We start from the raw sequence: 17,353 nt of genomic DNA on the forward strand, positions 1-17,353 counted from the left end.
TTTTAAATACTAATGGGAAAATGTGCACAATCTGAGAGGCACACAGAAGCTGAGGACTGCAAGGGAACATTAGATTTGTCTCCAGTTCCTACTGGCTCTGCTGCAGGAACAGACACCCATTAAGTAGCATTGTGGTGGTGGGTGGGTTCGCCGCCACTCTCTGAATTCTTATCTATCTTTGTGTTTGCTAATCATACACACATGACATCGGATGAGTTTTTCATTATCCAACTCTGCTATATTACATTTCATAACATCCTTAAAAAAATAGACTATCATAATATATTTGCACAGATATACTAGTACTTATTAGTGAACATTTATCTTACCAAAATCTATACTCTTGGATTGGCATAAAAATCCTTTAAAGCATTGTTCATTATGTCTTTTGTGCTTCTTTCCATTGATTTTCACATTGTCTCTGTGAGATGCTGAAAGTTGAACTATTTCCCTAACAGACAAAATCGATGACCTTACAAATACTGGTGATTTGTCTTGTGATGGAATTAGAGAAAACACTGATCAATATGATTATATATCACTTTCTGGTTAACTAAGCTGACTCTATTTATCAACATGGCCATTTTTTATAGGAACAATTCTGCAAAATAAAAGGCTATCTGGAGGAAGAACTAGACTACAGAAAACAAGCTCTGGACCAAGCATATATGGTAGGTACAGCAAACAGTCAAGAGACCCAGAGTGTTTATATCAAATACTATGGAGGGAAATATCCGATTTAATTTGTCATGCCACATACTCGAATAGACCACAGTGTGCAATGGTTTATTTATACAATGGTTTCCAGTTCTTATTTTAGAAAATATATCTCTAGCTCTTTTTGTTGTGATATTCTTATAATACTTAATAAATATTTAATTTTACTTAAAATTTTTTAATTAAATATGTATCATTATATAATATTTTAATGAAAGACAGCCTGCATGGCCGTGTAGATTAAAGAGAAAATGAATTAAATCCAATGGGTAGCCTAATTTAGTGATCTACACTAATAAAAGAGAAACCTGCAAATTGACTGTACCTCTGCTACGTCCACAAGACACGTCCACCAGCCAGTCAGGAGCGAGTATGCAAATTAACCCAACCAAGATGGCTGTGGCTACGGAGAGAGCAGGAGGCTTGGGTTGCCCCTGGCGATGGAGGAAGCCAAGCTTCCCACCCTGCCCTGGCCAGCCCTGGCCTCCGCTCAAGGCTACAAAGTTTCAATTATAGAAGATAAATAAATCCCATATACCAGGGCCTCCACTTGGGTCGCTGCGGGGCGTGGCCGGCCTGCAAACCACCACAGGTCCCTCACCCAGGCCGCCCCACACCCCAAGGGAACCTCCACCCTGATCCGGGACACCCTTCAGGGCAAACCAGCTGGCCCCCACCCATGCACCAGACCTCTATCCTATCTAATAGAAGAGTAATATGCAAATTGACCATCACTCCAACACACAAGATGGTTGCCGCCATGTGGACACAAGATGGCTGCCACAAGATGGCCAGCAGGGGAGGGCAGTTGGGAGGGACCAGACCTGCAAGGGAGGGCAGTTGGGGGCAATCAAGCCTGCAGGGGAGGGCAGTTAGGGGTGACCAGGCCAGCAGAGGAGGGAAGTTGGGGGTGACCAGGCCTGCAGGGAAGGGCAGTTGGGGGGGACCAGGCCTGTAGGGGAGGGCAGTTGGGGGGACCAGGCCTGCAGGGGAGGGCAGTTAGGGGTGACCAGGCCTGCAGGGGAGGGCAGTTAGGGGCGATCAGGGTGGCAGGGGAGTGGTTAGGGGGTGATCAGGCTGGCAGGTAGAAGCTGTTAGGGGCAGTCAGGAAGGCAGGCAGGCGAGCAGTTGGGAGCCAGCAGTCATGGCTTGTGAGAGGGATGTCCCAGATTGGAGAGGGTGCAGGCTGGGCTGAGGGCCATCCCCCCCCCCCCCGCCGTGCACGAATTCGTGCATCGGGCCTCTAGTAGAGTAATAAAAGTCTTTAATGTTTGTTATATACATTTTTAATTTACTTATTTCCCACAACAACCCTAAGAGGTATAGGTGATATTATCCCTCTATTACATAGGAGGACATGAAGGTTTAGAGAGTGAAAGGAATCTGCCCAAACTGGTAAGCAGGTAGTGTTTAGATCTGACTGCAGAGATTGTGGCCTCAACTACCATAATCCAGCCACCATGAGCAAAGCTGTATCAGTAAATCGGCTGCACCTTCTCTCCCACAGATCATGCTGAATGAGGAGCACACTTGACCCACTCTCCTATACAAAAGTCATAACAAGCAATTCCTAATATTGGACTAGAGCTTGCATTTCTTCTGTCCATATGCAACCCCCTCATCATTAATTCACAACAGTGACTCAAGAGAAAAAGAGCAAACTTAGAAGAGGAACATTTCAGGGAGTTGCTTGTAGAGGTTTTTCTAATGCTTTCCTGGAAGCAGCCTGCCTTGCTTTTGGGAAAAGAGTGAAGCACTTAGTTTCTGCTCATAACAAAGATGAATTGGTATTTCCCCTCCAAGATGAAGAAGAGGTTCTGAGCATTACTTCATGGGGAAAGGAGAGAATGAGTTGGTCACTAGAGAATAAAGAAGGAAACGATTCTTCCCCTCCCTTCCCACCCTTTATCCTTGCCTCCTCTACCTGTACATAAAAAAAATTAAGCTGTGTATACTCATTCAGACAACAGTATTTAACTTTAAAAAGATGAGATCTGCATAATCTATGACAAGAGTTAGGAAAACGTCCCTCACCAGGGCATGTCTGTTTACCTCTGTCAAAGTCACAGGGAACAAGACTGTAGATTTTGCCAACTGTGTCTGAAACATGTTTCAAAAACAAAACAAAACTGGGATGTAAGGAAGAGTAGACTTTTCATCTAAAACAAGAGAAGACTTGCCCAGGTGGTGTGGCTCAGTGGTTAAGTGTCGATCTATGAACCCAGAGGGCACGGTTCGATTTCTAGACAGGGCACATGTCCGGGTTGCAGCCTTGATCCTCTGGATCGGATCGTGCAGGAAGCAGCCAATCAGTGATTCTCTCTCATCAGTGATGTTTCTCTCTCTCTCTCTCTCGCTCTCCCTTCCTATCTGAAATCAATAAAAATATATTTTAAAAAACAGACCAATTCCAGAGACTCCAGGCCATTTTTAGATCATATTTTCTAATTTTTATTTTAAGAATAAATATGGGGATTATAAAGCCATCTTCAGGTACAGAGGTCTGTCATGTGGAAGAATCGTGGCATTTTGTGCATTAAATTTACCTCTAATTTCAAGTATTTTATTCCACCTTTGACCACTTTTCAATACTTATTTCTAAAAGTATGGCCACTATAATAGATGTCTTTAAATATTTGAAGGGCTGTCAAATGGAAGAGAAAACAAACTTATTTTCAGCTACATTTCAGAATAGAAGAATGTACAGTTATTATAACAAAGTAAGAACTTTTAAAAAATGAAAGTTGTCCAAGAAAAATAACAGATTTCTCATCATCTAAGAAGTTAACATATTGGATGAATGATTCTTATGGACTCTTATAGAGGGGATTATTATATGGATAGTTAGTCTAGCTAAACTATGAAATGCATTTTATTGCTATGATCCTATAAGACTAACATAACATATCTCTTCCCATACACACACATATGTGTACACTCACACACCACATAGAAAATGCTCAATTCCAAAGTTAGACTTTTCTCATTTTATTTGCCAGAGAATCCAGGAACTAGAAGCTACTTTGTACAATGCTCTGCAGCAAGAAACTGTTATCAAGTTTGGTGAACTGCTGAGTGAGAAACAGCAAGAGGAGCTGAGGACTGCCGTGGAGAAGCTACGGCGGCAGATGCTGAGGAAGAGCCGGGAATATGACTGTCAGATCCTTCAGGAGAGAATGGAGCTCCTGCAGCAAGCCCATCAGGTGAGGATGAGTGACTTCTGCATAGGGTTGGTACTAAGCAATGGGACTTAGTACCAAGTACACAGTGCTGAGTATGGGTGTGGGGAAGCCCAGGAGTGAGACACTGTTTTCGGAGTGAAGTAAATCACTTTTGTTTTCTACCTACGTTTAGATAAGGGAGGACTGTTTTGCAATGATTCCATCTTAAGAAAATTGGCGCCGAAACCGGTTTGGCTCAGTGGATAGAGCGTCGGCCTGCGGACTCAAGGGTCCCGGGTTCGATTCCAGTCAAGGGCATGTACCTTGGTTGCGGGCACATCCCCAGTGGGAGGTGTGCAGGAGGCAGCTGATCGATGTTCTCTCTCATCGATGTTTCTAGCTCTCTATCCCTCTCCCTTCCTCTCTGTAAAATATCAATAAAATATATTTTAAAAAAAAAAAAGAAAAAGAAAATTGGCATTGTAGAAGCACTGCATTTTACTACTATTTCTGCAACTGCTTTGTCATGAAATACCCTTTGACTCTCATGGAGCCTGATTCTCCCTGTTATGCAGGAAGGCCGGGCTTTCTCCAGGACAGGAATAATGCTTTCCTCTCGTTACTCAGCCCAGCCCATACCACACAATCTGAATGGGGTGAAAGAACACAAGGGCCTTTCCCTTTATTCCCAGAACAAACAGCAAGAGCAACAAAGCTTGGAAGATGCCACTTACTTCCTGGCATTTGCTGTGTGTCAGCAAGTAAACTAAGGGCTCTACTTACATCATTTCATTTAATCTACAAAAGAGCCCACGAAGTAAATATCCTTAATATCCCAATTTAAGAGAGAATGATTCTGAAATAAAAGCACTTAAATGGCTTGCCCAAGATGACACAGATAGTAAGCAACAGAACCAGAATTGCAGCCCAGGTCCGCCGGACTCCAAGGCTGCTGTGTGTAACCACTTTCCTAACTGACTTATGCAGCTTGAGTTGTGTGTGATTTGTGATTCATCTACACCAGTGAGGTTCAAAATAGACACCCAATATTCATTTATAGCCCAAATTCTTCATCCAACTCTTAGTTTATGTCTTAGCTTAGAAGGTGAGGAAAAGGTCAAAGGCAGATCCCATAAGAATTCCAGAATTGGAAGTGCCAAGCTATATAGTATTTGGCACTCAGAAGCTGTAACAAGCAACTGGTACAAAATCCAGATGGGCTATACAAGAAGAAGGAATCATGTGATCATCAGAGATCAAGGTGAGTGGAAAAGGAACAGGGGTTATTTGATAACATCAGTAAGAACAGTGTGTGGGCGACTTGACACCTAGCACACCTCAGATGTAGCCGGGAGCTTTGTGGCTAACATATTCCCCAAGATAACAGGGAACACTGAAGCCATTTGTCTAGTTGACAGACAAATTCAAAAATAGTCCTGGAACTTTATTGTCTTCAGGATTAGTTGTGTTATTTTTCTTATGTTTGCTTTTTCCCTGATTTGTCAGTTCCCTCCTTGAAATTTTTATAGAAGTGTAATCTGTACTGTGTATTATGAGAACTGGCCAATCATGTTTTGTGAGGAAATTCCACCCTGAAACAGAGTTAAAATAAGGTTGAAAAGAAAGGTTGGCAAAAACCAATGGGCTTGTTTGCATTTGTGTTTGTCAGCTTTATCCAGTTTTAACTGCAGTAACAACCAACCAAAAATCTTAATCCAAATGGTTTACAACGACATTTGTTTCTTGTTCACTAGTTCTGATTCACACTGTCTCTACTAGGATGTAGCATTCCACATGTCACATCCAACCCGCCAACACCGGTCCCATGGCCAAGCCCGAGGACAGTGGGGTGGGGACTACATCTCTCACGAGGAAAGGGTCTGCAGGGATAGACCCAGTAGAGAGGGTTAGCAAATAATTCCCACCACAGGTGCAGGTGATTTTGAAAATGCAGCAATGGGTAGGAAAAAATGTGTATGTGATATTTCCAGCTGCAAATACTATTGCTAATGTTTTTATAGAAAGTTGACTGTTTTAGGTTGGTGAACAACCTTTTTGTTCAACTTAATGCCCACTAATGCTTTTCCTTTTTCTTCTTTCTGCAGAGAATCCGTGACTTAGAAGATAAAACAGACATCCAGAAAAGACAGATAAAGGACTTAGAGGAAAAGGTAGGTGTTAAGGTCAACATCTATTTTAATTTTACTTTATAACCAGAAATTAATACCAGTTTCACTCACTGTGTGTGTTCTTTCTTTCGTCTCGGTTACTGTGTACTTTGCGTAGGCCGGTGTGCAGACATGGGCCTCACCTTGAGTCAGGCACCGGGATCCCAGCATAGGTGCTGCCCTCGGTACTTAGCCTTTTGTGTTGATTCCCATTCTTTTCTGTAAGTGTTTTCTTTCCTCAGTTTCCCCTTCTTCATCTTTACTTCCTTTTCAAATGTTTCTTTTGAGTTTTGTTATTCTGCTTTCTTTCAAAAATATTTTAGCACCTTTTAAAAAAATCCCATTATTATTCATAAAAAGCCCTTCGTTCCTGATACTGCAGTTTCACTTCAAAAATAAATTCATAAATGTAGATTGACATATGATAATCATGCCCTCCTGTCACGTCCTCATGTCATTTCCCCCAGTGATCTGGAAAAATCACTGCTTCTTCCAAGTGAGCCAGCACTTTTGGGGGTTGAAGCACAGTCTCTCTTAAAGAGGGCATTTGCAGATGGTGTGTGATGGGAGAAGGGGCACTCGTTCAGGGATGCTAAGCAAGCTCTGCAGTGAATTAAACAGTCTGGCACAACAGAAAGTTCCCCAGCCGGTGATGCCAGGAGCGCCTGCTGAGGAACACAGCGAAGATGGCGAGAGGTTTTCCCAGAGTTCCAACCTGATGGACTGGAAGTAGCTGCCTGATCCTTATGTTGCAAAATAATATAATGCTTTGCTATATCTTCCATAGTCACCCAAGAAGAAAATAGCAAACCATGTGGCATTTCTGAGACAATGGTTTGAATTTGGTTCATCCCAAGTTGCTTCTGTAGTTGCCCACATATGTGAGTTCAGATGGAGCTGGTGGGGAGCCATTAGCCAGACCATCAGCCACCTGGATTCTTATGTAGGCCGGTCTTCACGTACTTATTTGACGTTGGGTAAGACCCCCTGTGTCTAAGCCATGTCTATAGAATAGGGATGATAACACTTGCATTCACCTCCTCTCCATGAGGAACCAATTAGGTCACTATGTGAACATGTGAAAACACTAAGAAAGTCAAACTTAAAAGTAAAAATTTTTAAATTACCAAATGTAAAGTATACATCTGCAAAATTTTAAATTTGAATTTTCCTCATTTCAGAAGTGTGCTATTTAGTTCTCCAGGATTGAATGAGGCAAAGTTAAACAAGAATTTAGTCTAATTTCCTAATTTTTTGGCAAGAAGACCCACAAAAGGCAGGATTTCCCTACAGCTTTCCTAGTTGTCAAAGGACATGCAATGTCTTCCAGTTTCCACATTATTGAATGGCGAGTTCTTGGCTCTAGTCATTCTCTGCTAATCCTTAAACAGCCCTGGGGCTGGCTCAAGGAAAAAGTCACAGCTAAGACTGTTCTACCCCAGAAACTTCAGGTCAGTTCCCATTCAACTGAGGAAAACAAACACAGGATTTTTTTTTAATCTACTAATGTCACCCTGGTGGTCATTCTCTTAATAAACCCCGTAGAAATGTTGGGAGGAGGGAGATTAAGATTATGTTTAGTTCAGAATTCCATGTGAGCTTTTCATTTTATGGATCTGACCTTCCTAAACATCTCTATATATAAAAGGCTAAGTGACCGTCCAACCGGCCAGTAGGTATGATGAGCACGGCTGACGCACCCCGAAACCAGAGAAGAGGGAGCCTGATTCCTAATGGGGCCACGTGATTCCACCTTCGGCCGTGGGTTATGTTGTTGCTGGGGCACTGTAGGCCCCGAATCTGGCTTATTGCACACTTGTGTTTGCGTTCCACAACCTGTACAACAGCAACTTTGCAGAGTGCCCTCTCATACTCCGGGACCCCTTGGGGGATGTTGGAGAGCCAGTTTCGGCCCAATCCTCGCAGGCCAGTCAAAGGTACCCCACCTACCAGAGGGACCCCACTCACTCCACAGACGCCCTTCAAGCCACGGCGCCACCCCAGGTGCGGCCAGCTGGGGAGGGACCGCAGGAGGTTGGCTCCAGGGTGTGTCCGGCCCGTCTCACCCAGTCCCACCCTGCCGGTCACCTTCTAATTAATTTCCTTTCAATGTGCACGAATCCATGCACTGGGTCACTAGTTTATGATAATGAGATAATATACTTAACAGAAAATATGGATTCTTTAGTTATCAAAGCAACATATTCCACATATAGGAGTAAATTAAGTCACTTCAAAAATAATCCAGTTTGTTTCTGATTAGAGTTTGAATGAGAGATGAGCACCTTCTATTCTTCTATTCACTTGACCTCAGTTCTACTCATCTACAAGCCTAGTAAAAATGCCAAAGATCACTTATGTCAGAGATAGTCTCCACTCTTTTCCTTGGAATACTCAAACACCTTCTCAAGGTACATAAAATATCCTTTCTTTGTTCCTAATTCCCATGCACACCATTAATATAAATCAGGTGATAACAGCAAATAGCAAAATTGCCCAAAATGCAGCTTTTCACCGTATTCAAAGCACTTTCACTTCTATCATCTCATTTGATTCTCATAATTATTCTGTGATTTAGACACAGCGAAAATAATGATCCCATTAATAAAACAATAACTCAGAGGTTAAACAATTTTCCCAAGATTGTATAATCACTCCATGGCTAATCAGGACCAGAGGTCTGCCCACCACCCTGCATAGACTAAAAATCTCATTACAGGCTGACTGGCTGGGCATCTCCTCATTCATGCCCAAGAGGCAGTGCCGATATTTGACCTCCTGGGAGTAGCGGAAGCCTCCCATTCCTCTCCTTCTCCATCCTCTCCTGCTACAGGTGCCACCATATCCCTCTCCATCTTCAAGGAATGAAATAAAAAGGACCATTTCTGCATTTTAGAGTCATAGAATAGTCACTGACACATGGCTCTTAGCCATGTTTGCAACTTGTTCATGCAGTTTTGCCATAGTGAAGCAAGAGCCTTCTAACCAGGGGCATTAAAGGAAATATGCAGATAACATGTCCATAATATGAGAATGCTGCACATGCCATCCAGGAAGCCATGTGCAACAGAATGCTCCTGGAGACTGAAGACAAGGCAAAGACCTCCTGCCTCTGTAAGAGTAAATCACTAAAGAAATCAGTATTGGAAAAAACTGACCTCACTGTGACCTTTTATAACTAGTATAGAGTTGGTTATATACTAGTGCTACATAAGATCTGTTGGTCCATCAAGTATCTGCTTCTCTAGTGAAGATTCTTGATGAAGATAAACAAATAGGCTTCATTTAACTTCTGTAGGTCAGGTAAAGTGAGATCTATCTCAGAAGCATGAAGGCTGGAACAGCATCGTATATTCATTATTCAAGGTGTCCACTGATGTATAGGCAGATGTCACACCAATAGGATGGCCACACAAACCCACTGGTGCAGGACAGACCCAGTTTATACCTGTTGCCTTGGTGTAATTACTGATAGTACCCCATTTCCCTCTCTGGGGTATCCCACTGTGGCTAATTTGTCATATATTTAACCTACATATTACTATTCTTCTAGATGAGCCTTAGTCCTAAAACCTAATACACTAACCAATCAATGACAGCATATTTTGTGTTTTTGAAATAATCTTCCATGCATTAAAAATGAGACAATAACATATAATAGAATAAGACTTGGGAGGTCTATACTCTAAACTTTACTATGCCATGAAATTAGTCTATTGATGAAATGATCTGTGCTTTTTTCCTGTACTTATACAATTAAGGGCTTACACCAATTATCTGTAAGATCCTCTCAGAATTCTAAAATGTATGAGTCGATGTTAGCTGAACACCAGTTAGTTATTCATTGTGTTGCTTTGCCAGTAGACAAATAAAAGGTATATTTTTTGAAACAAAAGGTATTTGCTGTTATGTGAGAAGTGATCAGACAAAAAATGTGGAAAAGCTGAGGTTTATACTACGTGAATAGCACTACAGAAATTCAGATTTACATAATCTTCTTCTTTTTCTTCTGCAGTTTCTGTTTCTATTCTTGTTCTTCTCTCTTGCCTTTATTCTATGGCCTTGATGTCAAGGTGCCTCTTAAAGGTAAGATTCCATTTAATTCTCAAAATGTGGTTCTGATAGGTATATACATGTAGTTATTAGGCCCATGTTTAAAAAAATACACATGGTTTGATTAGCTTAAATGCCACAAAATGAGTAACGGATCCAATCCAGTTGGATGTTTATTGGAGAAGTAAAATGAGAATCAAGATTTTTTTTTTCTAATTAGGAGTTTTGCTTTGGGAAGTCACGATGTCTATGGATCGCAGTATTCTCATCGTAATCATTACACAGAGAGTTGCTTCCATATCTTCAAAATGAAGAAATATATTTTCAGTATCTTTTCCAGTTTGAAAATTCTGATATCTGTGAATTCTAACAAGCTAATAAATGATTGATTTTTTTAACCCTTTCTCCCCATCTCTCTTCATCAAAACTCAGGAAAGCAGGAAAATAAAATTGGATCTTGGGTTTTCAAATAAGATTATAGTCAATGTCAATTTAGAAGGAAAAAATAGAATAGTCTTATTGTTGCTAAATCAAGTCCATGTCTAAGTAATCTTAGACAGTGATTTCCAATGCCATTTAAAATAAAGATTCCATGGTCTTCCTGTGACTTAACTTAATGAAGCAGATTACTGGGTAGATAGTGGGAGAGATAGAGAGCAAGGATTGATCTATACTTTTAACAAACACATCAGGTGATTCTGATGTCCACCCAGATATGGAGACCACAAATCTCAATACCATCACTTAAAAATGAGAAAAAGCTAGCTGCTATTCTCAATACAGTTATCACAGTCTGTGACAGCTTTGGTTATCCTATTAAGTTATGTTAGTCAAGGATCTTTCCTGGACCTCATGTTATTTAACCTTTTCTGTAAGTGGAAGAGAGACACTTTCTTTTTCCATGGGTATCAATCAACTCGGTGACCTGCAGGCGGAACACACAAGCAGAAGGGCTTCAGCATGTGCAAGGGAGGAGTTAGGCAGATATGCCCAGAAAGTTATGTCTTCCTACAACCATCTGGCTTGATTCCATCCAAAATATTTTCTTTACAGACTGACAAATATCCTTCATGTCAGATGGTAGCCTTGCAGCACATAAAGAAGAGGGCTGAGTCTCTCAAATTGAATGAGAATATCTTAAGTGAAATGGGTGAGATTCTTTAAGAAAGGATCAAAACATTCAGAGCGTCAAAAAAAACAAGCAGCCCTCCCCCAAAGAACAATAAATAAACAGGCAAATAAAGTTCATGAGACACAAGTACTACATGGGGGGTTAGGAAAGAAAAGTCCAACTTCGTAAATAAATACTAGGTAGGAAAGGAATAGGTTTACACATGGACATCAATCATGGCTCACATTTATGTGGCAGGTACTGTGTTAAGCAACAGATACACAAATCCGCACAAAACCCCCTATAAACCAGGTGATAACAGCAAAATCGCCCCAAATGTGCAGAATTTCATGATATTCAAGGCACTTCTACTTCCATCATCTCATTTGATTCTCATAATTAGTTGCTTTAGTTGTTATTTTTGTTTTGTTTTATTTTTTTTACCAGTTGGAGGAACGGTAGCCTTTAACTTTCCCAAGTCCACACAGCTACTAGTTCAATTCTCAGGCCTAGGATTTGTACCTGGACAGCCTCATTCTAGAGACCACTTTTAACCACCATACTACTGCCTCACAAATGAAAGAGGGCACTTCTCTCACGTTCTGAGCATCGTTTATGTTCATGTATATCAGCAACCAGAGGCATCCTCCCCAATTTGTGTGTTACTCCCTACTAATTGGGTTTTGAAATTACAAGGCCCTCTCTCTATACCTTGTAATCCCTTGAGAGCTGTACAAGATTTGAATTGCTTTTCCTCCCGAGTAGACCTTAATTGACACTTAGTAATTATCTGTTGAATAAAAAAACAGTATTAATAACAATATAGCAAATTAATGTAGCAGTGTATCTGGGTGGTATAAAGTATGCACAGGAGAACAGCTGAGTAGTTTAGCGTGTACAGCCTTTCAGTTCTTAGAATTCTAGCTCAGATTAAAAATTCTATCTCTGCCTCTGTTTAATCTCACTTCTTCCCTATGCCCAGAGGTGGGGAAAGGGAGAGGGAGCATGGTCTGGCTCTAAGAGAGCTCTTCCCCTTCCCTCCTCAAGGCTCAGCTCCTCCGGAGGGCAGGGAAGAGGAAGCAGGGCAGGGGAACATGCCTCTCCATTCCAATGGTGGTCAGTACCGTTCCTCTGGCTATTACTGACCAGGTCTCAATGTCCTTTTGAAGGGAGGTGATGAAAGGCTGATCATTAGGGGGACATAGGTCTGAGTTCCTCAGAAGCTGTGCAGAACATGCTCACTGCACTGTTCCCTGACTGATGGAGGCCCCAGCTCCCCCACTGCCACTCGGGGTGCCACCATGGTGGTCCCAGTCACAGCTTCTTGCTGAGGGGGAAGCTGTTGCTCCCATCTCTGCCCATCCTCCCCCTCCAGTTCTCGGCACAGATAGACAAAGGAAGAGCAGCATTGCTCTGTACTTGAACGGTAGAACACGAGTCTCCTTTGTACAAGTACCGCCAACCTCTCGTTGTGCCCTTTAGTACTCCATCCCTGCCACAGTGTGCTCTCATCTCAACCACTGCACTTCCTAACCACCGGCTCTCCTCTGGGGCTCTATCCCTCCTTTATCCCAGTTGAATCTGGTCTTTTGGAGCAGACCAAGTGGCTCTGCAAATAGGAATTCCAAATACTTCCGGCTCTCAAGTATGGTGGGAGTTTCTTTGAACCTTTAATTTGCCTCTGAATGGGGCACCGGAAGTGCCCTTGGAGTACTAAGTGCCTCCTGTTCCACCACTTCAGATCTTGGTCACCATTCCTGGGCGCCAGTAAAATCCCGCTACAGAATTAGTATCTTCATTATATAGATGGGGAGGTTAAGGCTTAGAGGAGTTAAATAACTTGTCCTTGGACAGCCATACAGTGAGAACATGGGAATCCCATTTTCTCCGTCCATGTCATTCAGACTCTGAAAGCCATGACCTTACACAGCACATAATATCACATCCTCTGTGCCATTTCCAGCTTTTCTTGAATGAAAACACTATGTCCTAAACTTCTACCCAAGTGAAACCCAGACACATGGATTTAAAGAGGAACAGGGCCAGGAGTCCTGACTGGCATAGCCCAGGGAAGTACCTTTTCAGGGACATATCGTGGATCAACCAGGAAACCTGTGTGACAAACTTCATAGGGAATCCTCAGGTCAGGACCTTAGAGTGGAGGCTGCCACTGGATACAATTGTTGGGGAGGAAGTGTGACATCAAATGAAGTCTCTGAAAGGCACAGACCTGCTTTTTTAAAAAAGTTTTTATTGATTTTAGAGAGGGAGAGGGATAGAGAAATAGAAACATCAATGATGAGAGAGCGTCATTGATTGGCTGCCTCCTGTGGCCCCCTACTGAGGATCCAGTCCACAACCCGGGCAAGTGCCCTAACCGGGTTTCAACCTGGTGATCTCTGGGTTCAGAAGTTGATACTCAACCATTGAGCAGCACTGTCCAGGCCAGAACTGCTTTTAAAATAATATCTTAAGTTAATATTTGGGGCATGATGATTCAATTGAGTTTCTTCAGGCCTCACCTGGGAAGGCCCAGAGGAAAAGGTAATAATGATACCTAATGTTTCAGGCCACTTACTGTGAGGCAAGAATTGTTCATTGCTTTAGATGCATTATGTTGCAACAACCTTTGACATAGTCTATTTTCTTATTTAAAATTAATGTAATTAAGCTTAGATACCTTCTTTATATAACTTGCACAAGATCATACAACTCAAGGAGGTGGTAAAGAATCATTTTTTTTTCTTAAAAGCATTTTGTTTTTTTTTCTTCTGTTTCAGCTATTGACAGAAATGGTGATTAAAGAATATTCCCTCTGTCTTACAGAGTAACCGAAAACACGGATAAGACCCCAGAAAGACAAATGCTTCTAAACCTTCAAATATGGCATAAATGTTTACAGCAGTGAGAGAGATCAAAAGCGAAGATCTACCCTGTAGCCAGGACTACGACTGTGTATTTTAAAGCCATTGTTCAAGGTTTTTTACTTGACAGTTCCTACATGACCCTGGTGAAAATCTACAATATATGCTGCATTTAATGAAACGTGTGTATGTCAAGCTAGAAGAAAAGAACTATAAACATATATTGTGAAGACAAAAAACAAATCAGCAATGGAAACAGATTCAACAGATCACACAAAGATGTGTCTTGGGCATGGAACCAAAGTTACAAAGAACCATTCTACCCCTGCTGTGCAGGGGGGTCATTTTAATGTAACACCACACCCCATGGAAACACTAGTCCTGAAATAAACATCATTTTAAAAAAAAAATCAAAACAAACAATAAAAACTAGGGTGGGTGGGAATGAAGCACGAGGAATACCTATGAGGAGCTATTTACAATAAAATGTTTCATTTGAAAAGTCTGGTTTCTTACTACAGGGATTTGCTTTTCTGTCTTTATTATTGTTTAAAACTCAGGAACAGAGACCTCTGCCATGTGAGTGGGACGGAAAGCGCTCTCTGTTGGTTTTTCTGCCAAAGGTGGAGTGCATCCCACATCTGAGAGATGAGTGGTGGCACACAGTGACCCCAACTGCCCTGGCGGCCAAGGCGAAGGACCCCGGCGAATGGGACATCAGACACAGAAGCAGATTTGATGCTTCCTTGACCTCCTGTCACATCTGTCTTGCTCCAGGAACGAGAGACTGATCTCATTCATATTGAAAATGAAGAACATGATACTCTAAGTCACTAGCTCCCTGACTTAGTTCTATTTATAATACCAATATCTATAGGGAACATGGGCCAGAGAGCATCTCTGAATCTTTCCGTTTCCAAAATACTGGTTTTCAAATGGCTGCTTAGAATTGCCTGCAAATAAATGTCATATGATTTCAGTAAAACCACCATAGAGATGATAAGTAAACTTCTAACAACTTTTGAGTTTGCCACAGGGATGTGAATATAAAACTAAATTATGATTTTTTAAATGTCCTGATAAGCCTCAAGGACTTGGATCTCTTGTCATTTAAATGGATAACATTGTTTGTTTTTTTCCAGATTGCTGACAGCAACAAGATAGCTCTAACTTTTTTTACATAGAAGTAACAAACATTATGTTACTGATAAGGTTTGTTTTCTACCAGAGACAATTAAAAGACTGGTTCTTTTCCTAAATTAAGTAATACCGAGTCTTGGATTCAGGTGTGAGAGCAAATAAATGTTCCTGAAAAGCTAATTTTACACCTCATTTACTGTAGATAACATAACAGCCTCAATTTTTCAAATCGTCAAGGTGTTATTTACAGGGCTAGAATTCCCATGACTAGAGAATGTGTGTAGGGAGCCAGAAACTCTTTCTATGAAATACTTCCCAAGTCCTCCCACACGTGGGCTCAGTATCTTATTCTTCAGTTTTAGCACTGGCATTTTCAAAGCCAGCAAGTCACTGAAGCGTGTATAAGAAAATGCTGCAATGCTGGGGTCCGCTTCTTGTCTTTATATTGACCGCTGACACAGGTATCGTTGGCTCAGTCACTTAACCTCTCTGTGCCTCAGTTTCCTCATCTGCAAAATGAGGTTAAAGAGCTTTTTCATGAAGTTTCTTTTTTGCAATTCTGGAACAAGAGGTGCTTAAAGTAGCACAAAGTGCTTTGTAATTATTGACTGCTAATACTATTTGACTTTCTTGTATTGTTGAGAAAGAGAGTCCCCTGTGGAACAACATAGTGCTTGGGTTGGGTTGGATCTACGTACTGCAGCACTGAAGCCTTCCCATCAAACCACCTGGGGCATTACTAGCAATAAGGACTGAGAGATCAGAGCCAGGGTCTGTAATAACCCATAGGAAATAGATCATCTCATGCTGTTACTGAGCAAGATAGAAGTGTGTGCCATTCCAGTGATGAGGATCTCCTAGCTCTCCTCATTGCTGATGCAGGGCAGGATACAAAACTCACTTTCTCATAGGAGGGCCAGCCATAAAAAGGCTTGGAGTGAACTGATAGCATCACATAATTAATCAGATCACCCCTTCCATTTGGGGGGAAGGTCCGGTGATGTGTCCTCCTGGGAATATATAAAATAACTGTCCTGCTGAGTTATTTGTTCAATTGGGTAGGTTCCGGATTAAATAGGAATAGTACATTTGTTGTGCAGACAGCGTGAAAGAGGGTGCCCTCCAGCCTGTGACCAAACCCTCTCAAACCTCAAAACATATGGGAGAGGATAAATGACCCTCCCATAACTTTTCTCTTTCACTGTCTGCATTGCCATTCCAGCATCCATCTGAGCAAATTCATACTCCATCTCCTCCAACAAATCTACTTTCCCTCTCTTCATCTTGCTTTCCCCACCAAGAAATTTGTAGTTTAAATTTTACTTCTGAGTACTGGCTATCTGGTTTAAATGATTAGAAACATTTGTAAAAATAATGTGGTTTAGTCATATATGCTATCTGCTATAAATCGTTGCATCACACACACACAAATCATGCAAGAGCAATGACTTCCAAGCAGTTTTAGATGTGTTTGGGGAATATGTTGCTTAGGATCCAGGAAATTAGCAAATTTTTCTATATTGTAGGCTAAAAGGTGATATTTTTGCCTAGTCTTACTCATGATCCTCAAAATTATTATTGGATAAGGTCAATTATTTTTATAGGTACACCTCTCTGTTATCCATTTCCACAATTCCAAAAAACATTAGCAAAAATTGTAACTGTCTGATATAGGCACTCATGGATCCATGGAAATGGACCATATCTAAATGAATGCCGCCCTTGTAAATGATGTTCAGAAAAAAAGAGTGTCTTATTAATAGAGGAGAGGCTTACTGTGGCCCTACTCCTTACAAAGAACAGACAATCCCCACTCAGATCTTTAATTTCTGCATCTTAACTATCCCACCACATTGGGGTTAGCCATCAGAACAGCATTCTTCAGGGTCCATTTACTTAATTTTTCTTAAAATATTCATCTCTTGGAAAATAAAGATAACCAACAATATTAAAAACTAGTTTGAGATAAAATAAAAGCCCAAATTTAGCACAGTTATTCAAGACAGGAAAATTTTTATGGTAAAGGGGGGAAAATGGAAGACTATATTTGGCTATAATACTGCAAAGCATCTATTACTAAATTGACCAACTTTTTTTAATGCCACCCAATTTTTATTTTTGGAAACACTAGAATTTGTT

General features: G+C 41.3%; 1 protein-coding gene across 4 annotated transcripts in view; it reads left to right on the forward strand.

The window, feature by feature from the left end:
- The window catches only part of JAKMIP2 (janus kinase and microtubule interacting protein 2), a 140,494-nt gene extending 124,984 nt beyond the window's left edge, over positions 1-15,510 (forward strand). For 3 of the 4 annotated variants that reach the window (XM_080671674.1, XM_080671677.1, XM_080671675.1), the window contains 5 exons: positions 594-671; positions 3,717-3,920; positions 5,984-6,049; positions 10,062-10,132; positions 14,037-15,509. In XM_080671674.1, coding sequence (XP_080527800.1) covers positions 594-671; positions 3,717-3,920; positions 5,984-6,049; positions 10,062-10,112 — 399 coding nt within the window. In that variant the 3' untranslated portion in view covers positions 10,113-10,132; positions 14,037-15,509. Of the gene's footprint in view, positions 1-593; positions 672-3,716; positions 3,921-5,983; positions 6,050-10,061; positions 10,133-13,990 lie in introns of all 4 variants that reach the window. The other variant, XM_080671676.1, reaches the window with a different exon arrangement.
- Positions 15,511-17,353: the final 1,843 nt, after the last annotated feature.

Source organism: Plecotus auritus (assembly GCF_963455305.1).
Source record: "Plecotus auritus genome assembly, chromosome: 6".
NCBI classification, from domain to species: Eukaryota; Metazoa; Chordata; class Mammalia; order Chiroptera; family Vespertilionidae; genus Plecotus; species Plecotus auritus.